The 25570-nt window shown below is 38.5% G+C and overlaps 1 protein-coding gene across 17 annotated transcripts in view; it reads left to right on the forward strand.

Annotated features, from left to right (window-relative positions):
- ARPP21 (cAMP regulated phosphoprotein 21) overlaps nt 1-25570 on the forward strand; it is a 245378-nt gene that overhangs the window by 143380 nt on the left and 76428 nt on the right. For 11 of the 17 annotated variants that reach the window (XR_010922124.1, XR_010922125.1, XR_010922126.1 and 8 more), the window contains 5 exons: nt 4231-4339; nt 6181-6282; nt 13001-13038; nt 14829-14888; nt 21731-21960. Coding sequence is in view for 14 of the 17 variants with exons in the window: in XM_067560915.1 (XP_067417016.1) it covers nt 4231-4339; nt 6181-6282; nt 13001-13038; nt 14829-14888; nt 21731-21960 (539 nt within the window). In the remaining 3 variants the exon portion in view is untranslated. The remainder of the gene's footprint in view (nt 1-4230; nt 4340-6180; nt 6283-13000; nt 13039-14828; nt 14889-21730; nt 21961-25570) is intronic. The other 6 variants (XM_067560916.1, XM_067560918.1, XM_067560919.1 and 3 more) reach the window with 3 other exon arrangements.

Consider the following 25570-nt stretch of genomic DNA (forward strand, 5'->3'; position numbering starts at 1 on the left):
GGATCCAGCCCAGTAAATTTATCTTTACAGTATATTCATATTCTGAGTTCCTAAAGGAAGGAGATCTACTGCAGAAATAACTTACAAGGATCATTAAAAAACCGAAAACACATCATACGTAAACACTTCTGAGCAGATTTGTAACATCCTGATCAAAGGTTCCATTAGCTAATGAAAAACCTTAGGTTTAATCTACAGTTGCTACAATTGTCCAGAACATCAAATGAATTAATGTGCAGGAATGGTGCGAGGCAGTAAACCCTGCACCTCCTGTCTCCTAACAAAGCTTTTGGATTTTTTTTATATGCATGTTAACAAAAGAATATAACCACATGTATGTGCAGGGTAACCAGGAAACACATGTGCAAGCCTGCATAGCATTTAGCAAGTTCAGACAAATTTTACTATATTATTAATCTTCGTAAATGGTATTTGCTTAATTCATTTCAGTCTTTTTATGTATAACTGCATTGGCGTACTTGATTTTTCGCAATGGCCTTACAGAAAGTTTAAAATTAGAATAGAACTAAAACTTGATAAATAGCATGTCAGCATAATTTGGAAGTTTGTGTGTGTTATAATTCATACAAGGGCATACAGGTGTCTGCCAAGCAATGTTTCACATTCTACACTTCACATCATTAATTCCAGGCCTAGTTGTTAAAGAGGAAATAGCAGAACCAGGCAAGTAGTTAGAAAAAGTGGCTAGCATTTTCAGACTTTCACAATCATACGTATATTTGTCTGCCTCTCTTGTGATGATTTACTTTTAACTGTTAGACATTGGAAATATAGCTAAGGTACTACCATCATTTATTGAAGGTATAAATGAATTACTGAAAAAAATCAAGCAAAAGGTTGATCAAGCAAGAGGGTTTTTGATGACCCACTGGATTTTGTTTTAAAGTTCTCAGAGCAGGTCTGTTGCTCAGGTACCCAATCAATGTTTTGTTTTTAACTTGTAGCTTAGAGAAAAAAAGCCAAGTAACAGTACAATATATCCTGTAAGAGTGGTGACGATCAGGCCCTTTAGGCTGTTGAGAAATAGAAAGGACAGTACTGCACAGAACGTCCATTGTCGCACCTGGCATTAATCAATAGCCTTGTTGGCATTGATATCTTTGGTAGACGCCAAAGTATAAATGCTTATGGAAGCAGAATTATCGTTTGACAATGTGAGATAGATCTTTTAAGGCCAGGCACAAGACACATTAACAGAGTAGTTTAGGGAAATTAGTGCTTCCATTGTCCCTGCTTTATTTATAAAGTGAGTAAATAGAGGACTTCAGTTCCCACTGATGTCAATACTGGGCCTTTAAGCACTAAAATCACCATGTATATCTGTATCTTTGTATAAATGCCTTGATGTGTGCTGAATTCATAAATAGATATAGACTTACAACAAAATATACTATACACATATTATCCCTTTCTGCCAGACCTTCCATGAAGAAAAATTATCTGCAAGACATTTTTCTTTCTAGTCTTTTGCTTCATATGGCTAGACTTTCCTACCCCTTTGAATGGAAATGATTCTTTTGTTTACATACTGTACTATGGGTGGATTTGAAGGGCAAGCAGCTAAAAATAAGCAATGTCTTCTATGAAACAGATAAATAATTATTCAATAGTTTTACAGGAAACTTGTTAGAGAATTTTAGTCAGTATAGTACATATGTTGTTTGTACATCAGATTCAGCTTGTCCTGATTTGGTCTTGCAATAGAAGAGAGTAATGATAGAAAAATAATACTGAGTAAGAAATGACCTTTCAAATTTCCTCTAGGAGGAGTACAAGGTATGGGTGCACTTCTTTGTGTTCAACTTTTCAATACTGCAAACCACAAGCAATGAATCAGACCCCAAAAAACATGATTGGGTTAAAATAATTATATTTATTTATTTTAAATAATACATTTTGGTTTTTTGATTTGTCTGATGATTTCTAAAGATTTCTTTAAGGTGCACTTGGGTCATGTTTTCAAGCTTTTCTCTGCAACTGTTAGGACTGGAAATTTATAGGGTGAAATCTTGGTTCCACTGAAGCCCCAAATTGCAAAACTCCCATTGATTTAAATAATGCCAGTGTTTCACCCTTCCTTTTTTTGTGTTGATTAAAGTTGAGGTTCTTACATAATTACCTGACTCCAGATGTTGGGATTATGTAAAACGCCAAATACAAGTAACTGTGTGTGCATAACTGAATTCACACATTGAGGGATATAACAGAAGAATATAACCACATGTATGTGCAGGGTAACCAGGAAACACATGTGCAAGCATGCATAGCATTTAGCAAGTTCAGACAAATTTTACTTTATCATTAATCTTTGTAAATGGCATCTTTTGAACTCAGTTACTCATTTTAAAGCAGAATTTTTGTGGGTCTCTTCTTTTCCTGACGATTTAAGCATAACACCCATTAATGGGAATGAAGGCAGAATAAACCATATCATGTCCCATTAACACCTGTAGGCTTTCTCTTTACAAGCAGCATCACTGCATTGTACTATCTATTACGTTACAAAACTGTGCAAGTGAGCACACACGATTGCACTTTCCAGAGCTTTTCAGAAAAGAGCAAAATGGGGCATCAGGATAATTTGAAACTTCCTGTATTATGCATCTGGTTTCCAGTGGTGCTGATCACCTGCTGAGGTCTGTGGAATTATTGGATGCTCGGTATCTTTGGAAATCGGGTCATTGGTTTCTAAACCAAATGGCAGTCTTTGCACAAAGTGAAGATGGTCTGCAGAAGAAATCGGAGCCCTCCCAAATTCACATAAATAAATTGATATCAGGAAATTTACCACCTTGTGAGTTTTGCATTTATCATTGTTTATTGCAAACTTTTCCTATACATTTGGTAATTATGGTAACTGTGATGGGTTGTGACTGTGTGTGGCACAGATATGTGTTACCTTTCACTCTGTGATATAACTGCAACGCTGTGCCACATAATCAGCTGAGTGTTAATTGGAACAGTGCATCAGCCAAATGTTGGTTGCTTTGCACGGCTGTATTTAAAAAAACTATTTTGAATTTAAAAGGTTGTGAGGATTTTTTTGGCATTATTTCACAGAACTGATTTTTGAAAAGACAAGATAAGATCAGTTCTATCTTCTGTTTCCTCATGGTACATCCATTAATGTCAGTGGGAGTGTTGCACACAATTTGGAGGCATCGTTGTACTGTGTATGATCCCTAGGCTCTCTGTTCTTCAGTTGACAAACATATATTTCCCATTAACACTACCAGAAGTAACACATGCGCACTGATGGGCAGATGAGCTCCTTTATTTAGATAAGTTTTGTACTCCCAAAATTCTGATGCTGTTGAATTAGCAGTCTGTCATCACATGACAAAATATATTACTGTTTTGTTAACCAACTTATGGCATAGCGAAGTCTTGGCAGACAACTCTAAAGCAGGACACTGAGAACAGACACAAGATGAAGTGTATCGGGAAGATTGAAATGTCACTAAAAGCCACAAATTCTGATAATTGTTAGCTCCAGGACATGAGACACTTCTTAGCATTTTCTTTTTACACAGGGTAGAGAAGAATGCAGAGCAGTTATTCCCAGCCATTAAACCTAGAAATGTTGAGCTCTTAGCCAGCAGTATTTGGACATTTTTAAAAAAAATAAAAAGTCTGGGTGAATTTAAAATCCATTGGTGAATCAATACTGACTGTTCTGAAATATTTCCCCCTGTTTATGAGCCACTAGATAATTATTTGTTTAAACAAATACCACCCAGTTCCCCCCCTCCCCAATTAGCTGTTTGATTTATTCGGAGTGTGAAGTTCTTAAAAAAAAAAAAAAAATTCTATCAGTTTTTCCTTGTTTATAACTGTGGGTAAGCCGTACTCAGCTGCAGCTTAGCTGGTGGTCAGGACAACTGAAAGAGCAAATTGATATATTGTATGTTAACTTGTTTTCTTGTCCTTCAGTCACAGGGGTTGATGAGACTGATTATCTTAATGACGGATGCTTTGAATTCACATTCCTTCCAACATAACAACAACAAAAGATATTTATAGCAATAACAGTTAGTTGCATTAGAACCTCATCAGACAGCTGTAGTCAGTATCTCCCAACCACAACAAATGTAAACTAATTTTGCATTAAGTGGCTCTGTGAAAAACAAAGAGCGCTGAGAATTAAAAAACAAACAAAAGACCCAACAAAACAGATTTTTTTATTGATATGTTTTACTTTGCTGGCAGACCAGAGCAAAGGTTTTCTGAACATTTAAAAGATGAAAAAGGTGAAGAATCCCAGAAGCGATTTATCTTGAAGCGAGATAACTCTAGTATTGATAAAGAAGACAATCAGGTTGGTTCTCGTTTCGAGAGTTGCTGAAATTTGTTCTGTTTCGAAGGTGGGCTGACTGATGTTATTGTTGTTCTTTTGTTGTTGCTCCCCCTTCTGCTTTCCTCTTCCCACTCCCTCCCCACTCCTCCTCCTTGGCATACAGTGGAGACCATCAAGCCCTAGTGTGGTTGCTTTAGCAGTGGCAGTGTGTGGGTTTGCATGGGTGGTTTGCTTGGCACAGAACTTGCTGCATGTGGAAGCGGGCTGGAATGTCAAAGGTTCCAAGCTGTTGAAAGGCATTGTCAGTCGCATTTCCAAATGTCTGTGTGACTATGGCAGTTGCTCCACTCCCTACAGCTTTATCCTTCAGTTGTGTACACGTGTGCGCGCGCACACACACACACACACATCTGGCGAACAGTATGGACCGAAGAAAACTAATATAGCCATAAAGGAGGAAAAAAATGCTCAAACATGTTATGGTGAGGCCAGGTTAATTTTGAAACTGTCGTAAAATAAGTTTTGATACTCCCGATCCCTCCGTCCCCTCCCCCCCAAAAAAATCAATTTAATCTTTTAGTTCCCGACTCTTCCTTGTCCCAACTGCATTTTATTGTCCATGTAATTTATTTGCTTGTTTTGCATGTACTGTGGCAGAACTTTTCCCTTCTGTGTGGTGCTTGTGACATAATACTGTGTTATCTTAGATATATCTGATGTGTTACATGTAGAAGAGTGTCAGGGAGCTGGGTGTTTGCACACCACTGAATTCAGCATTTTAAAAAACCCTGCTAAAAAGCAAGCATTGTGTTCATAAAATCATTTAAATCCAGTGCAAGATGTATACATGACAAAACAAAAAAATCATAAGGGGTTGTGACACAGGAATTGCTTTTCTGAGAAAATTCCGAAATGTAAGACAGTGTGTTTTGTCACTCAGGTTATCATTACTGTGGTAGATTCCAGTGAATCACTCCAAGCCAATGAGTGCCTCTGCTTCCTGCTTCTAAGAAAAGACTATTTTTTCCTTTTTCCTTCAGCTGTATGTAGTAGCTTTCCCAGCTACAGTGCATCTCAGTTGGCTTTGAAAAAAAGGTTTAGTGAGTAATGATTGAGGGAACGGACAAAAGGCAAGCAGTGTGATCATATACACAAAACACAGTGCGGGAGAAGGAGTGGCGCTGCAGTTAAAATGTAATTGCAAGCAAGGCGTTTCATTCTGGTTGTCTTTTCCCCCCCGTTATGTTCATGTACTGTTGTTGTCTAAGCTGTAAGATCATCTAAAGGCTTAAATGGCTCTTTTTCCTGACTAACTTGAATTAAGGGCTAGGCTTGGTACTGAAAGGTTAAAACTCTTGTGCAAAATATTTTGGAAAGCATAATTTATCGTCATCATCATGGATATAATCTTTTAGGGTTCTTAGTGTTTCATCATTAGTTCATACCATTCAGTGTCCTTATTCTCTTGCTTGACTTTATTGATGGCTAGGTATTCTGTGCCGCCTCCTTCCCTACAGCCAGTTGGGAAGATGAGAAATCTGCCCTTTTCTGATCAGTCAGAAGCAAAAGGCATGGGATGAGGAGGCCTTGACTCAAGACTGCATGTTCACAGAAGTCATGGACAAAACCTGAGTTCAGCCACTTGATCTAGGAACACCCCAGCAGTATCTAGCTTGAGACCCTAGAGTACCCAGCATAACACGGTGGTTCACACTCCACCTCAGAATTGAAAACTATCATTTGCATACTTCTTTTTTTTTTTTTTTTTAACATGAACATTCATTATTCTTAGCTGACAGTTTCTTAACTGCAGATTTTAACAGCTCAACTTATATAACCCTCCTGATTTTTTTTCTGCTCAGCAAAACAGAATTCATCCATTTAGAGATGACAGACGAAGTAAATCAATTGAAGAGAGAGAAGAGGAGTATCAGAGAGTGAGGGAGAGAATATTTGCACAAGATGTGAGTAGTTGTTTTAATTGCCTCTTTGGTGCCATATCTTTATCAGTAGTCAGACAGTATCCTCCCCCTCTGACATTGACACTTCAGCAAGATTGCACTGTGTAGCTGGAGATGGTAGTGAAAGATGATTAAACCAAAGGGTATAAAATGAGTATAGGAGATTGGTTTCTGGAGAAGGAGGTGATTGAGAGTTATAGTGAAAAAGGAGGAAGGTAGGAGGAAGCTCAACCAAAACAGGACAGGCATGTTTGTCTAAATGGCCTTTTCCTGTTTCTGTAAATGTTTGTGAGTGTGGCGGAGGTTTCATTCTGTTCAGTATTATAAAGCTTGCCAGCAGAAGAGCAGTGATTTAAATGGACACTCTCAACTAATTTAATCCTCATATTTGACATTACTTAAACTTGTTCAGATCTGTCAAGAAGTATCCTGTAGAGTCAGTCTATTTGTTTTTTCTCTTTGTTTGTTCAACAACTCTGGAAGTAAGACATTAAAAATAAACAAACACCGCTGGTTATTTCAATATTTAGCTGAACTGACCAACTAAGTAGTAAGGAAACACAGGTTAATGAAGAAACTCTGTTTCTTCTGTCAAAAACATTGATGTTGGAAGACAATAAAGGGAGTAAAACAGAAGGAGGCAACATAACCCCAGCTTCACTGGAGGGAAAAAATCAAAGTTTACCAAATAAAATAGAGTAAAATTACTAGGTAAAGTCATGCAAATGTCAGACTTCTATGCCTTCAACAACATTCTCCTTAAATACCATAAACTGATTGAGTCCTGTCTACAGCCAGTTACCCTACTTTCTGGGTTCATTATATTACCCCTTAATTTCCCAGTTGGATGTATGGATCAGCTCTGACAGGGTGCTCTGAGAATGGTCTCTTCCAAGAGAACATGCCTGCTTCTTTCACTGTTTCATGTCATATCTCAATGGGAGTTTCACCAGTTCAAGGAATATGGAAACAGCCCTGAATTTGTACAAATAGTTCTGGCCAAAAAAACAAACTATGCAAAATTGTGTTTGACAGTGTCCTTTTAAATTAGAGCTGTTCACATACCCCAGAAGGAATCATGTTGCTGTTAGATGACTTTTTTTGAAGCTTGGTGCTTACAGCTTCTTCTGATTGTCTTTGTTTTAAGCAGAATATACTGTAAATATGTGAGCGTGTATTGTCTCACTTGTGACTTCACTTATGATAAGTAACTTCTCTTGTTAGTGAGTAGTCCCCTGGTTATAAACTGCAATTTGGGAGGGAAAATTATGCACAGGTATTCAGCCTAGTGTTCTCAGTTCTTATGACTCTGAGAAAATCCCAGTATTAGCTGGTTCTTCATTTTTATTTTCATTTCAGTATGGCAGCCTAATGTAAATATAGCTGCAATATAAATTGTAGAACGGGCTGTTTCCTTGTTTGTCTGCTATGAGTTACTGTTTTTGACTTCATTCATACAAAGGAGCATATCTTAAAAATGGATAACTGTAGAGGATAGGGAGCTGATTTGGAACATGGCAACAAGTTATGAGGTAGGGAGAGGTGTTGCCAGAATGACACAGTTTGTACATTATAAGGGCAGCTAGAAGCAGAGAATGTGGCCCTAAGTGATCATGAAAGATATGATGAGATTCTGAGTAATTAAGCATTCATCCCAAAATGTGCTGCTGTGTTTTGTTATATTCTTAGATACTTTTACCTTCAGTGTGAAAGACAAATGCAAGTGGTGTGAATTTTACTTATTATAACTAGAAGGTTGATGTGATCTGTCAGGTTAGACAAGAACAGGTTTTATCATGAGTAGAAGCATGGCTCATGGTAGGAGTTATATCAATGAAGAACTGTGCCTTTTTGTAAAGGTTAGTAATGCAGATATCTCTCCCTCTCTCTCTCTCATATACACTCATTTGCTTTCTCTCTCTACTTATTGCAGGTATTAGTGAGCCATCAATAAATCATATTCCCGTATTTCAACAGGCTACACTAATGATGCAAATAACTATAGTAGTAATAAAGTATTTCTTAGCTGAGCTGCAGAGTGGAGCACGTCTCTCAGATGAGATCTTCTCTGGCATGGTATACATATTTATATGTGGTGGTAGGCAATGTAATATATTTTTTATTTTCAGTTTTAGGCATGACCACTCTTGACTGCCTACCACATGTAACCACTTTATATTTTTAACCCCCCTCTACAACAATCATTAATTAATCAGTTTTCACAACACATCTGTAAGGTAGGTACCTAAGGATTATTGTCCCCCAAATTGTAGATGGAGAAAGTGAGATTTAGAAGTGACATGCCTAATGTACAGTTTTATTACCCCTTCGCTATTCGCACCATTGTAGTTAAGTTTGTGTTAGTACCCTGATTGCGAACCATAGAAAATGTATTAAAAATGCATCACTTCTAATTACAATATGTCTGAAGAGGGCATTTCTTTCCTTACAGTAGGGATGTCCAAAATGCAGCTCACAGATCAAATGCAATTGGTGGTGTTCTAAGATGATTGCTATAACACCAAATTGTAAATATTTGTTTCAGGTTGAAACCATTTGTGTGAGGTTTCAGTCCAAGAGCGAACTTGCTAAACAAAACTGAGGAGGAAAAAAATGAATACAAAGTTCTAGATGTTGCAGATGCTATATCTGCTATTCAAACTCAAAAATAATTAATGAATATGATATTGCTTACTTTGCAGCAGGCTGGACATAACGCCTGCATCAAATTCTCTTCATTCTGCAGCACTCCCGTCCATCATACTGGAAATTATGCACAGCTTCATTTTAAATTTAAATGGGAGGTTTTAATGAATTAAATATGAGAGTTTAATGCCACCAGGACAATATTCCTTATGATATCTCTTTCGATATTAATGTCACTTTAATAAATGCTTTTCCCCACATTTTGTATTGATGATAACTGCATCATCAGTGTTGTCCGGGGAGCTGGAGGTTTCGGCAACTGGTTAGCAGACAATTGGATCTTTTGGCATTTGGGGAAGCACGGCAAGCAGTTCGAGGTTGTAGAAGCACATTAATTTGATGTTTCTGATAAAATGTGTGGTAAGGAAATTGTTAACAATGTGGCCATTTTAATTGCCATTATTAGTTCTCAGGATCAACGGCACACTAAGGTAGAAGGGGAGCTTCTCACCTTCCAGAAACCTTTCAGGCTGCCAGCAATAAAACATTTCATTTCATAGGTTCACATTTTCATGGCTATTTTTAAACCATGAGGGCTAGAAACATACTTTTTAAAAACGAAAGCTTAGTTTCAGCTCTGGGTGGACTCTACAGCAAATTGCACTGCCGCAGAATTGCAGGATACATGGAGCCCTGAATATGGGAGTCTATTAAGCCAAATTACATGTTAATTGCTGTTAGCGTTTTGAAAAATAATTGGCCAAGATATTGAAGTTTAAAAATCATCTGTTGTATTTTGCATGCATGCTGATGATTTTACAGTGGAAAATAAAAATTGTAGATTTAGCTGAGAATCTCAGTCTTATGGGTAAATAGTACAGTTGTGTGTTTGGCTTTTAAGCATGCAGATGATTTTCAAGGGTACCAATCCAATTGCTTAAGAGAAATTTCATTCCTTGAGGTTAATGCAATGTATAACCTCATGAGCCAGAGTCACTTAAGCACCATCAGTTACTCATAAATTTATTCTCTCTTAATTATTGCATACTCATTGAATAGGTATAAATGCTTTTTCTACCTATATCAATGCGAGTATTGCCCATAAAGACACCTATGTTACTTTTAACTGTTTAAAGAAAAAAAAGAGACAACCAATTCTGTTGGTGAAAGAGACAAAGTTTTGCGTTTCACCACCAAAGGTGTATCCTCCTAGGGTGTGTCCATACTAGGAAAAGAATTGTTTTTTACCAAATAGCACATGTAATTCTGTTGAGAACAATTGGGCTGTAGTTTACACATATATTAACAGATGAGATAAACACTAGTAGGGAGTCTAGTGTTTACCTCAGCTTGCTTGCTAACATGTGAAAACTGCCAGCTGCCTTGTCCATGCTGACACATTACTAAGTGCTAGGTACCCTATGTTACCTAAACACTTGGTGAAAAACATAAGGTTTTTCGTTGTGAAGACAAGACCCAAGAGTAGGCTGTCAAAGCTGATGTATATGACTCGCTGGAGACAAAACATTGCAGGATTGCTAAAAAGAAGGTTACAAATGAATGGATAAAATATTTGTTCCAGAAGGAAGGACAAGCAGCTGCACATAGAACCTGAATGGAAGTTTTGAGTATCTAGAGACTGCAAGATAGGGCCCTTCGGCAGTGAGGAAATAATCCTGTGTTACATTTTTCCCCTTCTAGATTTGTTTTGACTTCCCTAAAATCCATAGCTGACAGCAAGGTGGATTTAAAAGCTATGCTGTGGTTATTTTAGCTTTCCCTGGTACTTTAAATTGAGAGTTATTGATACTGCAGAAAAGGAAAGTGAATCTTGACCTCATAGTAGCTAAATTGCTACCCAAAGCTTTTTAGCCATTTTTATTTTTAATAATAAGGATAATATAATAAAAATGTGTCTGTCTTCTGTGCCATGGAGCCCCACATCAGCTGTGAAAAATGGATATTCCAGGAATTGTATGGCCTTGTGCCAGCTTCTGCAGCATGGAAGATGAACGGAATTATCATTGAATCTGCCTATAAAGCTGTAATGCAGATTACACTGATACCCTTCAAGATACTGAAGAGGTAACAGACATCTCTCAATTTTTAAAATAAAATGTAAATCCTTAGTACTTATTTATCCTTATGCCTGACATGAACAGCAACAACGCTCCTGAGCAAATTTTTCAAAACATGACCTCTGTGGGTGTGTACAACTTTGCTCAGGCAATCATCTGTGTGCACAAATGAGCAGATTGATAACGCAAAAGCTCATTTGCACGTTCAAGTGGTTTAGTGCACAAAACTTGTGTGTACACAGTTGGAGGACAAAGTGAGGCCTCTCTGAAAATTTGACCCATCCTATCTACGATCCATATGGAAAAACCATTTTTGTTAAGAGTTGGAATAAGAGGCCTCTTGCTTTTCATTTTCATTAGAAAGAGAGGAAAATGTACTTTTTGGCAACCTGTTTGACAGGTTTGTTAATATTAGGGAAGGGGCATCTTAAGAATGGGAGAAGAGGGAGTGCAGCAATTATGCAAAGGAACATAGTGATCCATAGCGAAAAGGCATGTGACTCCATCTAGGCTCTCAGCCTGGGTGAACCCTGGCCCTATTAAAGTCAATGAGAGTTTTGTCATTGACTTCAGTCAGTGGGGCGAAGATCTTACCCTTAATACGTTGAGGCTTTGCCTTAAAGAGAAAAGAACTCACCACCAATCCACCCCATCAGTCCTGCTCATTTAGTTCGGCTCCTACATGGAATCCTGCTCAGGAAGTCCATGCTACTCAAGTGATACAATACAGAACTGTAGGATACATTTGCCACCAAACTGAGCACACCCAATAAACTTTGACAACAATGGGACTACAGTAACTGCATTGTTATAAATTGTGAGCCAAATTCTCTGCTGGTGAAATTGGCACAATGCTTCAATAACCCTAACCCCAGTTTATGCCAGTAGAGAATTTGGGCCTGTGTGTTTGATGAAGCCCAGGAATGGAGACAAATCGGCATTTAGCCAGTGTTCTTTCAGCAAGTCATGAATCAGTCCTGTTGAAAATAGGAACATACTAAATAAGTGCACTTCCTATGGCATTAGAATTTGATATGCGTGATGATGTCATACTATTATTCCATGAACCAAGTCCCATTTTTATGGAAGTAAATCCTTGGTGCTTATTTATCCATATGCTTGACATAAACAGCAGCAACGGTCCTGAGCAAATTTTTCAAAACCTGGCCTACCCTTTTGTCCACTCCTGTTCCTTTTGTTTAAATTCAGTGGAAGTACTGTCTATCTTTTTTTCAGTACCTCATGGATATATAGTCCAGTGGCAACAACTATGCGCTTGGTGTAATGAACATGAAATAGGAGGGAAATGAAAAAAATCAAAGGGAGAATTATTCATGGGAAATTGAACACAGCTTCATTTCTCAACATAAAAAATTAAGGAATGTTAAAAGAACTGCATATGTGCCAGTAGGACTTATTTCTTACTACGCCCTCACCTTGGCCAAAATCTAAATACTCCGAGAACTTTTTTACAATGCTTTTTTAAATTTCTCAATATCAGGTACATTTGTTTCCTCTCGGTTTGTGAAATTAAATCATGTAATGTTTTCTAAGTCTTACAGCATTTCCATTCCCTTGCAGAACTGTACCAATTGTGCATGCTTTCCTCCCCTTTGTCCTCCTCCCCTGGAGCTGTGTGTTGTGGTGTCACTTTATTGGTAGGCAGACAAGTGGAGCCTTCTGCTTTTGTTTCCCTCCAAAATGTCAGCACTTTATATACATCTGGCCTCTTCTGATCCCAAGACTGAGAAGTCTAAGTTTGTTTCAAAACTCAGACGCTTTGCAAGTAATGTAGTGTAATGCATGGGAATTATTTTAGTGGTGTGATCTTATTCTTGACTTTTTCCCCTCTTCTTGTCTTCTACAAATGCAAATGATGCATGAATTAAAATCCCCTTGAGCCTGAACGGGGAAGATAATTCTAAAATCAAGCAAGAAATTGGCACAATCAAGCATATCTAGAATGTCTGGTTCAATCCTTCTTTTTTATTTTTCAGTCAGTTTGCTCCCAGGAAAACCTTTTTGTGGAAAACAGGTAAAAAAAAAAATTGTTTTATAAAATATATTGTAGCTGTGTTTAGTCTCATTTTGCATATCACTAGTTTATTTTATCCTAGTGAAAATACTGTCGAGTTAATTTGTGACCCAATTTATTTGAGGACTTTCCCTCCTCAACGGAATTTGCACTTAGATTGTCTTTAGGTGCATAGTGATATAAAAGCATATCAGATGTTACTTGCTTCTTTCCAAAGGTTTTGAATTTTAGGTTAAACAAATGATGGTTAAAACAACAAAACGTCAGTGTAATGATCTGTTATTAATGACCCACCTCTCTGGAGTGCAGAGAGAATTTAAAGTAATTAGTTAATCTCTATGAAGGATGTTGAAGTTATTGGATAAAGTGTTATAGAAATGTGGAATGTTTCCATTGTTGCTATTGGATCTGATTTTCAAGGTAATGAGCACCTTCATTGACTTCATTTCGTCTTGTGAGTGCTCAGCACTTCTGAAAACCAGGACCATTATTATTACTGTGTAGTAATAATGAAGTAATAATTGTTGCTTTTATTATTTGAGGCAATGCTAATTTTAGAATACTGCATGATGGCCTCCTGTGGATAGTCTTGCGATGACAAACCCATTGACACTTAAGAAACAAAAAACCCCAATATGTATTTAATGGAGGTATAGCACAGGTGAAGGGCTAGATCCTTAGCTGCCATAAATGGGCACAGCTCTGCTTAAGTCAGTGGAGCTGCACCCTTGTACTCCAAGTGAGGATTTGGTTCTGGTCCCAAATGCTAGGAAATTCACTGTGAATGTTTGATTATGTTGGCCAAAGACTGTTCTGTACAGATCTCAAGTACTGGAATTGGCTGTCATTGGGGTGGGGCAGGAGTGAATGCAAATCCCAAAGAAGCACTATGTATATCCATCCTCACTGCTATCAAATACACTTAGGGTATGATCTTCATCCTCTGGCCTGCACTTGTGTGTTCATTAAACTGAACACATACATGCATGTGAACTTGATCAGCTCCGGTATTTGCACATTTGTTCAACTTTTTCAAGCATGTTTACAGATGTTTTAACTTTTAAAGGGTGGGGTGCATACTCAAGTGGAGGCTAGGCAGCTGAAAGTTTGGCTCTTAATTTTTAATGAGGTTCCATGAGATAATGATTTCTAATGCCTCCCTCAGAAACACTATTTTTCTAACTGTATTTCCGAAGTTCTTGACCAGGTAAGACACTTAAACAAATGCTTAAATTTAAGCACATGGAGTCAATAGATTAAACATGTGCATAAAGTTAAGCACTGTTTAAAGTGTTTAACTGCTTTGCTGAATCATGGCCTTAAACAAGTGCTTCACATCATTTCTATTCATCAATTCACCTGAAGCATTTCTTCAAGCTGCAGTGACTTCAGTGGGACTTACCATCTTCTTAAAATTAACCACGTGCATAGTGCATTGAATTGGGTTTATTTTCTTGTGGAAATAAAAGAACTGTGTTTTTCTTTGGCTTCTGAGAGTTGCAATTTGTTTATTATCAGGAAGTGGTAAAAGATTTCCAGACTCTCACTAGCAGGTGTTTTATGGCACAATTTGGCATCAGAGAAAGACTTTCATGGGACAAAATCATCCTGGGTGAAACTCCAATGAGGTCAAAATAGGAGTGACTTTAGCTCCATTTCTTTAAGTATGGGTACAGAAAACTAGAGGTTGATGTTAAGGAGAAAAATGGGATTTAACATAAAAGACATGAAGTTGAATATATCATTAAAACTCCCAGGTCTGTTTCCATAATCTTTCTTTTCATTTTCAGTAGGCTCTTGGAAGACAATAGTATATGCAATGACACCCATAAGAAAAGACAGCTGTTTAGGTTTGTATAGCTTATTTTATTAAAAATTTGTTTCCAAGTAACTTTCACTTGTGTGTTTATCCGTGTCCTCACAGGTGAAAACCAGTGTCTTAATAGGTGTGGGTCTGTGGGTATATAGGTATACGTATGAAGAGGATTGATGGACACAGGACCGGTAGTCAGGACACCTAAGTTCTATTTCCTGGTTTTATCCATACTATATATGTGACTTTGGGAAAGTCCTGCTCCAAAAGACACTGAATACAGTTGGAGTCTTTCCAGTGACTTCAGTGGGCTTTGGATCAGGACATTAGGCCTAGATTTCCAAAATTGTCCATGAATCTTAGGGTGTCTGTGAATGGACTAAGACCACTCTGCTGTAATAAAGAGTACACACACTCACACTTTTGGGTTGGCACCCAAACTCACCCATTTTTTGCGATTATTTTATTGCCAGATGAAAGAGAAGTAGCACTGCATAAAGTTTGTGCTATGCTTCTTCCCCCAAGCTGTGCTATTTTTGTGGTTTTCTTCTGTGATCTTTCAGTTCTGGATGCTAGTTCCCTCTTCCCAGAGAGCCACTCCTTAATATCTTAGTGGAGTTAACAGGCTTCCACAGTGAATCAACAGCAGTCAGTCCACATTTTCATAAAGAGTTTCCACACCTGCCAACATGGTGGGACAATAGAAGATCCTATCACCTTGCTGAAGTACTCAGTTTGAGACATCTAGTAAGGGACTGATTTTCATGAGTGGTGAGTACCCTCAGCTCCAGTTTTAATTGAGATGAGTGCATGTGCTGAACAGCTCTGAAAATCAGACCCTTACTACTAAGTGTCTCAAACTGAGTATGCAAAAATAATAAAGAATATAGAAAATATAAGACTTAGCCTACATAACACATGGATAGCTACATGTTGTTATTTCTTTACAGTGTGTGTAGGAATGTATATGTTTGTTTATCACAATTTAGTATGCACCCTTGCTGTTTAGAGTGCAGGATTTGCAAAGCCTATGCAGGTCTTTGGGGGCTTCCTACACATCCCCACACAGCAGGTTGAGAAGGTAGAATAAGCTGGCCAAGGAAGAAATGGTATTGTGGCCAGTGGATTCATCATAGACAGATCCACGGTCTGTTGCCTCAGACAATAGATAAACTATCTTTTTCCCACAGTGCAGGCCAATCTTGATTATCTGAATATCTTGGGATGGGGAGCATCTAGAGTGTTGAGATACCGTGAGGTTCATAGAAATTAATGTTGGTTTCTAAATCAGTTCTGGATTTGGGGAACAGAAAGGAATTTTGGATAACTCAGCATTGCAGATAATGAGATTTCAGGTAATCAGGGTACAGTTGTACTCCATTTCTCTCTCTCTTCTATGAAAACATAAATACAAGAGGGACATTGTTTTATAAAGCAGAAGAATGTAACAGATTGAGTAACTAATGCTTGCCCAAATATTCTTCTTTCTCATTACATTTTTAAAATATTTTTTCTTCTGAAACCTTTTCCTTTTTTAAAAATTTTATCGCATGTGTGGTCTTTCCTCTGTGCTCTCCCATTGTTTGGTCTCCCAAAGCTTGACAGTAAACATTGCTGATCACATCTATTTAAGATTCTGATCAAGGCCAAGTGATACACTAAATTAATCTGGATCTTTGACATGCAGTCCACAATGACACAGCTCTCAGGTTCTCTAAATGAAAAACAGACATTGTTTTTGCTGGAAGCAAAAAACCCAACACCAAACAACAATGATGAACCACCCTGTCCTTTTCATATATGGAAAATGTTGTCAAATGGCAAAATATTACATTTTTTAAAAACCTGGTCAGAAACTCACAATAATGCAAATGTGGGCAATTTTGCTTTGAGTTTTTACACAGCTGTAAAAACGTTTTGTTTTTCATTTGGAGGCAGTTTGTAAACTACTCATAATAAGCAAAATTCTGCTCTCAGCCTTTGGCTCTCAGCATATTTTGTACTTGGAATTACTATTTTTGTTTATACTAGCAACCACAATGTGCAGGATGCTTTGCAGCCAGCCATTCAAGAATAGGCAGTTCCTACCTCCAAGATATTCTCAGTCAAAGATTGGACAGACAGATAGACCAGGGAAAGGGAACAACATACCGTGATTCACTGTAAGCAGCATGGCAGAAGATTGTCTTTAAGAGGAGGTTAAATGTGGTTGGGGTGGCAGCCATGCTGGGAGGTTGTATCATATGTAGTGGGCCTCAAGGAGGGGAAGGACTGTTTGTGATTGTGTGAGAAGCTGCCGATTGGGAAATGTGTGGGAACATCAGTGATAGTAACTGGGTGCACATAAAGAAATAAAAAAGAGAGGCTGAGTCAGGAAGGGTAGTATTTCTATATGGCTTTGAAGGTTGTGACAGGAAGTTTTAAATGTTATTAAATAGCAGATGGAGGGGTTTGCAGGGGGAAGTGACATGTTCAAATCAGTGGGCAAGCAGAAGGATGTTAGCAGGTGTCATATGGACTGAAGAGGGGCAGTGTGTGTATTTGAGAAGCCTGTAAGAGGAAGGATATGACAAATGCCTGATAAGGAAATTGATTATGGGAATGCAGGTTTGGGATATGCAGAGTAGGACCGCTCGTGGAGATGTTGAGGAGGAAGAAAGGACAGGATTTGGGTATAGCCTGTATATGTGAGCCCAAGGGAAAGGGAGGAGTCAAAAATAATCCTCAAATTCATAGGCTGTAGATTATAAAACAAGAAGGGACCACTGAGATCATCTGATCAGACCTCCTGGATAACACAAGCCACCGAACTTCCCTGAATTAATTCCTTTATGAACTAGAGCATGTTTTGTAGAGAAAACATCTAGTCTTGATTTAAAATGTTCCTGTGATAGACAATCTATTGCAGCTCTTGGTAGATTATTGCAGTGATTAATTACCTTCACTGTTAAAAATGTGAGCCTTATTTCCAGTCTACGTACATCAAGCTTCAACTTCAACAACTTATAACTTGTTATTATACCTTTCTCTGATAAATTGAGCCATTTATTATCAAACTTCTGCACCTCAAGTAGGTGTTTATAGAAAGTGATCAAGTCACTCCAAAACCTTCTCTTCGTTTAACTAAACAGATTCAGCTTCTTGAATCTATCACTATAAGGCATGATTTTCAATCCTTTAATCATTCTTGTGGCTCTTCTTTGAACCCTCTTCAATTTATCAACATCCTTCTCAAATTGTGGGTACCAAAACTGGACAGAGTATTCTAGTTACAGTTGCATCAATGCATACCAAATACAGAGGTAATATAACCTCCCTAATTCTACTCAGTATTGCCCTGTTTATACATCCAAGAATGGCTTTGGCCCTTTTGACCACAGCATCGCACTGAGTGCTCATGTTCAGCTGATTATCCATTGTGATCCTCAAGCCCTTTTCAGGGTCACTAATTCTCAGGGTAGAGTCTCCCATCCTATAATACCCACATTCTTTGTTCCTAGATGTATGACTTTATAATGGCCATATTAAATTAAGCATATTATTTGTCTGTGCCCAGTTTACCAAGCAATTCAGATCGCTCAGTGACCCTGTCCTCTTCATTATTTACCATCCCCCCCCAATCTTGTGTCATCTGCAAACTTTCTCAGTAATAATTTGATGTCTTCTTCCAGATCATTGATACAAATCACTGCATGATACCAGTAGAGAGACACCCACTAGATGATGATTCCCAGTTTACCTTTCAGTTAGCCAGTTATTAATCTATTTAATGAGTGCCATGTTAATTTTGTATTTTTCTAGTTTCTTAATCGAAGTGTCACGTAATACCAAGTCAAATGCCTTTCAGAAGTTTACATATATGATATCAACACTAGGACTTTTATTAACCAAACTTGTAATCTCATCAAAAAAGAAATTGTTAGTCTGACAATATCTATTTTCCAAAACCCCATGTTGATTTGCATGTCCCATATAATTTATTTCACTATTTTGCCAGGGATCAGTGTCAGGGTGACAGACCTGTAATTACCTAGGTCATCCCATTTACTCTTTAAATATTGGCACAACATTAACTTTCTTCTAGTCTTCAGAAATTTGCACAATGTTCCAAGACTTATTGAAAATCAGCATTAATGGTCCTGAGAACTCATCAGCCAGGTCTTTCAAAACTCTTGAATTCAAGTTATCCAGATCTGCTGACTTTAAAATGTTCAGCTTTAATAGTTGCTGTGTAACATCTTCCTTATTTACTGTTGGAATGGAAAGTATTTCACCATCATCACATGACATGACCTCATTTTGCTTTTTTCCAAATACAGAACAGAAATATTTATTGAACACATCTGCCTTTTCTGCATTATTATTGATACTTCTGCCATTTCCATCTAGTAATGTACAAATATCATTGTTGGGATTCATTTTGTTTCTAATATACTTCTTTTTAGTGTCCTTAACTCTGCTGGCCATAGATTTCTATTTATGTCCTTTTGCTTCCCTTGTCATTTTTCTACAATTCCTAGCTAATGATTTACATTCATTGCTATCAACTTCCCTGTATTCTATGTGCTATATATGTTATAGCTGCTTTCACTCTCCCTCTAAGTCAGGTAGGTATTTAACCTATGAACCAAAGGGCACTGAAGCCCTCTTTCTCAGTTGTGGGATTATGGATTTTTGTGCATCTAGTAAAATGTTTCTGAACAGTTCCCAATTATCAGTCACAATTTTCTGTTTAAATTCTGTCTCCCAACTGATCTGGTTCATAATTGTTTTCAAATTTGTGAAATTAACCCTTTTAAAGCACCGTGTGTGTGTGTGTGTGTGTGTGTGTGTGTGTGTACGTACACATAACTGGTTTAGACTTTATTCTCTTTGTACGTTTATCAATGTGATCAAGTCATGATCACTTGTAGGTAAGCTACCACTAATTTTTTGTTTTGTGATCAGTTCCTCTTTGTCTGTCAAGATGAGGTCTGATATAGAATTTCCCCATTCTGGATGCAACACTTTCTGAGTTAGGAAATCATCATCTATAAAATTTTGAAATTCCAAAGATATTTTAGTGCTTGCAGCCTAAGACCTGCAGCATATGTCATTCAAATCAAAGTCCCCTATGATCACGCAGATTTTTTTTTTTGTACTCATTATAGATAGGTGGATAAGGAGATGGTTGTCCTATTCTTTAATGTGATTTGGTGGTGTGTAACAGACACCTATTAGTACTCTTTTTTTTTTTTTTTTTTTTTTTAAATAATATTGATCCATAAGCATTCAAGATAATTTGTTTCTGAGTTGTCAGTAACTTGGAAATAAATAATGTCATTTTAACATAGAGTGCCATTCCCACATCCCTTTTGCTCATATGTTCCTTCTTAAATTGGTTATAGCCAGTGATTTTAATATTCCAATCATGCAGATCTTCCCACCAGGTTTCAGTAAGATCAACTAAGTTGAATTTATCTGTATAAAAGTTCCTCTTCTGGTGAGGTGGAGGGCATCCAAACTGTACAGCCCCTCTCCATGTAGAAGGTGGAGCAATGTTTCACAAAACCAAAACCCTCTGCCTTACAGCATTTGTCTAGCCAGCAGTTCAGTTATAGAATCTTTTGTCTTCTGTCTTCTTTTCTTCATGGAACGCAAACAGTCTCCAAGAAGATCACTTGAACGTTCTTTTCCTTTAGCACCCTTCTGAGTTCCCTGAAGTCATCTATAATCTGTGAGGTATCCCGTGAAGCAGTGTGGTTACTGCTGATATGCACCATCACCGGTGGATCCTTGCCCGCTGACTTCACAAGCCTTAGGGTAACGTCTTATGCCTTGGCTCTGGGAAAACAGCACACCATCATGCTTACTTCCCGTCTTGTCTGAGTGACAGGGAGAATGGTGGTATTGTCATCAGTGTTAGAGAATCATTCGGAGCAGTGTTTTTCCAATATAGTTGTTTCAACTTTGGACAGATTTGTGTTTTCTCTCACAGGTTGTTTTGTTTTTGAGGAGAGTTTAGGTTGAGAACTGTCATTTTTCAGACATTAAAGTCCCGATCCTGTAAGATACCAAATCATGACAAATGCCCTCAGTTCCCATGAAGTTGTGAGCTGACAATATTCAGTATCTCACAGCATCAGGCAGGGTTTTAAAAATGGGTTTACTTTTTGCCATTTTTCCCCTACAGGTACTACAGAGCAGTATTCTCTTAGACCTGCATGATGGATTCCTAAAGTCCATACAAGAGTATGAGTCAATGGGAATTCTACACATTCAGAGAGAGCAGAATATTGCAGAACTGAAAGGATAGTTTTGCTCAGAGTTTGAACCCAAAAGATTGCACTGTAGCTTTTGTAATTTTATAATTTTGCTTTTCAGTTTTTCATGTACATCATTTATTTTTTGTTGTGTGTTCACAATGTGGTAATGTAAGGGGAAGATAATTATGCATTCAGCTGCTGGACCTCTCAATATGATAAATCACCTCCATTTCCCCCCCTGCAATTCAGAGTCCATGAAGAAGGCTAGCACTTCTTATGTAAAACCTTTGTCAGATGCATGTGTAATTCTTCTGATGTATATGCTTTTGTGTGTGTGTGTGTGTGTGTGTGTGTGTGTGTGTGTGTGAGTGAGAGAGAGTGTGAGAGAGAGTGTGAGAGAGAGTGAGGGAACAATGATAAGTTTTATATACAGAAAAAGGTATGGCAGTGTTTATATGTTGAATAGGTATGAGTGTTTGGGCCAGGTTCCATTTTCAATTAGACTCGTAAATCCAGAATCACCCCATTGACTTGAATGGATTTACTCCAGTGTTACACCATTGTGACCAAGAGCAGAATTCGGCCAATATGTTTGTCATTTTTATACATCTTTGTTTTTTTGATGGTGCTCTAGGGGTAACAGAGATAGCACAGGGAAGGCATCTGGCAGCCGGCAAAGCAGCACAGAGAACGAAATGAAATGGACAGACCACCAGAGGCCATGGAGCAGCACAGACTCAGACAGCTCCAATCGCAATTTGAAGCCAGCCATAACAAAGACAGCAAGTTTTGGTGGAATAACTGTTTTGACAAGAGGAGATAGCTCATCAAGTAACAGGAGTACCGGCAAACTGTCTAAAACAGGTAGCTATTGCTGTGTTGGGTTCACAATGCTTTTCTCTCTGCCATGAGAAATAAGTATGATTGTGTTTGTCTGCAGCCATTGTGTATTATGAATTATGGGTATGTACTTACTGCAAGTACTGTGTATGTACTTGCATGCCTATATATTGTTGTAGCTGGATCTACAGTGTTTAATTTTTAAACATGAATAACGATCCTGATTGTTATGTTAAATCCTTGGAAAGTACTTGTATCCGGAGGCAAATCAGCACAGAACACACAGAGATGCAAACCCATGAAAAGTCTTTATTGAATTACACTAAAACCAGCCAGGATTGGCTGAGCTATCCCCTAATAATCTAACTCATAGTACCTGCGGGTACCTGAGACACAGGCAGGGTGTATCCAGGGAAAAACAGAGTGAATGTGAGGCAGGCGGCAGCAGCCCACTTCCCATCCGGTCACAGCTCCCAGCTGGGAAGGCAGGTGGTAGCCATTAGCTTCTGAGGGAGGCAGGCAGCAGCCCCCTGCTTCCTGCCGGGTCCCATCTCCCAGGTGGGAGCCCGGTGGCAGCCTCCTGCATCTTGCGAGCTGGGCTTGCAGCTGGCTGGCAGCCACCTGCTCCCTGGCTCCGAGCCAAGGGACAGCCTCCAGCGCCTCAGCTTGAAGATGGGCAGCAGCCGCTTGCCCACATCCCCGGGTCCAAGCTGGCATGGAAACCTCCTCTGCTCCAGCTCGGATTGAGTGGCAGTTGCCCACCTCCTGAGCTGGCAGCCAGGTGGCAGCCACTTGCAACTTGCCCAGGTGGCAGCCCCCCTTCCTGGCTGAAAGCCCAGTGCCCAGAAAACTTGTCAATTACACTGTTCTAGCTGAGCTGTGAAATTGACAACTATGACAGCCCCAGATTTCACCAATTACCCTCCTTCCCTGTCTCTCTCTCACCCCTTCCTCCTCTCAAATCTATGGCAAAAAAAATTGGCACGGAGCTTTATATTCCCCAGCATTGGCATGCCACTCAAAGCCTCTTAGCTTTGGCCAACATCACCTCTAGCCCAGGTATATACTTGAGTTGTGTACCCCTGGTGTAAAGGTGGTAACCCTATCCACACTAGATCTGACATCTGTCATATCATGGCCTTATATACTCAGCCCTTCTTCCAACATATGGCTCACATTAGTCTGTAAATATAAAATCCTGTGGAAAATTGAGTGTTGGGATACTTATTCAAATTTTCAGAAGTTAGGGTACTTGCTACTTAAAAGGTTGAGAAACACTGGTCTAACTCTGTTACTATGGCAACAAGCTAAGCCCTGTTGCTACGGCAATCTGGGCAAGAAGGCAAGACACAAAATACACAATACTGATATCCTGGGGTGAGAAACCTATGGAAAGTGAATTTGTTTATTCATTGTTCTTCATGGCACAACATTTGTGCATATTCTTCTTGCAGATTGTATGCAATTGCAGTGGACTGGAAGATGGTAGACCTTTCTGGCAAAGAAAACACATTCTTTTCTTGTATTGCACAGAGCTTTGAACTTTGTAAAACGCAGCTCCACTCAAAAATCCAAACCTCTTTTTCAGAAATGTAGACTTCTAAAATGGCCATCTACTTCTCACAATGGAGCCTCTGCAGATAGTCTGCTGCCAGTCTGCCTTACTCAGGTTGAATCTTCTAGTGTAATGAAAGCTAATGCAAATTTTGGATTCTGAAGTCTTTTCATTTTATATTGTAGCTCCAACTAAATGACAATTTGAGAATTTTTTTCTCCTGCTTTTGTGTTTACCTTTTACGGATATATTAACTTGAGGGTGAGTCATGGTGTATTGATCTACATCATTCCAAACCATGTCATTTAACTCTTTTATATATTTTGTATTTATGTATAAGTGTGTAAAATAAATAATCAGTCCATCAGATTCCTTCCTCAGTTTGGGTCATTTGATACATACAGTACAACCCCAGTGATAATCAATAGTTAGCACTTAGTGCTTTTCAGCTTCAGAGTGCTTTACAGACATTAGTTAATTTACCCCAATTCATCAAACCTCGGTTAGCCAAATCTCACTTATCTTCCCTGGGATTGTACTATATTCTTTGCTGCACTTCAGGTGCCATGTCCAGGAGCACAGTGGAGATCTGTCAGGAAGCGCAGCTGACCATTAGAAGGAGTCTGCATTCTAACATCTCCAGGTCCAAAGTGCAGTGAATATTTGGCCATGTCTGTCAGCTTTAAAGGAGCAACACTAGTTTGAATGCAGTCTTTTTAAATCTTGCTGGTCACAAAGTTGGGTGGGAGCCTGAAAGAAATTTTTATAAGCCCTGGTTTCAGGTATCTTTTAAAACTTGTGGCAGATGAAGGCTGTGCTTTTTATGGGGCAGATCCTGAGATCTTTGTTCAATTTTTCTCTGCCCTTCTCTTGGTAAAATCCGACTGAATTAAGAAGTGAGTATAACCTGTATCAAGACCTCGGAATCTGGCCCTATATAGTCACGCATATCTAGAGAGAATCTATGCATATAGTCATACATATCCATATAGTATCTGGCTCTACATGGTCTCATATATGTAGATAGCATTGTGGAAACTGCATGGCTCCAATAGTGCTCAAATGACTTTGAAAATTCTCCCCCTATTCTCCACCTGTATGAATGATAAATGCATTGTATAGTGCTGCGCACAATATATTGTGGGCCTGATCCTCAGCCGGTATGAATTGTCATAGTGCCAAGGACTTTAGTAGATCATTGCATCTTTTCAGAATCAAGCCCAATATGCATAACTTAATAAAGAGGCACAGCAGCTCAGGGTATTCTGTAGTACAGTTCCATATTGACTGCATTTCTCTGCTGCAGTACACTGCAAAGATACAAAATGCTTGCACAGAGTCAGGGAAATCCAGTTTGGAGGATTTGGATCCATGCTAACTGCAGAAGATTTAATAGTTGAAAAAGTCTGTATGGTTCTGAAATCAAGCATATCAAATGATGCACTTACAAAAACAAAATCCCTGAAGAGCTCTAATAATTTTAAATATATCTGCACTATGTATTCACTAAACCCCCACTTTCGAATGACAGCTCTTACAATGCATTTAAAACACTTCTGTAATATTAAAATACCATGTTCTTTGCAGAGAGATTAGAGATTGTAAGTGCTTTGGAGGGTTTTTTTTTTTTTTTTTTTTTTTTTTTTTAATTTAAATGTTTCAGTTTGAAAGCTTGTCAAGTCACAGAAGAGGCAGAACGAAACTACATAAAAGAAAAGGGGGGAAAAGAGCAATACTCGATGTCAAAACAAACTCACATTTTCAAAACCAGGATGTAAAGTGAAGCTGTCAGTCACCCAGAGGAAGGCAGGGGGGAAATAAGGCTAGGGGGAAAAAAGATTTAGATGTTGTCAATGAGTTTTATCTTATGGCAATATGGCAGCTGCGAATGTACAGTCCAAAAAATGGAAAAATCCACTGTAGTATGTTGCTATCTCATCCCCAAACCACACTATGTGGATTCATGAAGCTGTCAGGGCCTCCATGCACTATTCGCATATTGACAAGCTTCTAGGTTACAGTAGATGCTGGTCAAACCTTTACTTTTACCACTTGAAGTAGTTACATTTGCCAGGGCAT

This window comes from Emydura macquarii, unplaced genomic scaffold (assembly GCF_026122565.2).
Source record: "Emydura macquarii macquarii isolate MOO-44397 ecotype Brisbane River unplaced genomic scaffold, CSIRO-AGI_Emac_v2 contig_2321, whole genome shotgun sequence".
Classification (NCBI taxonomy): Eukaryota; Metazoa; Chordata; order Testudines; family Chelidae; genus Emydura; species Emydura macquarii.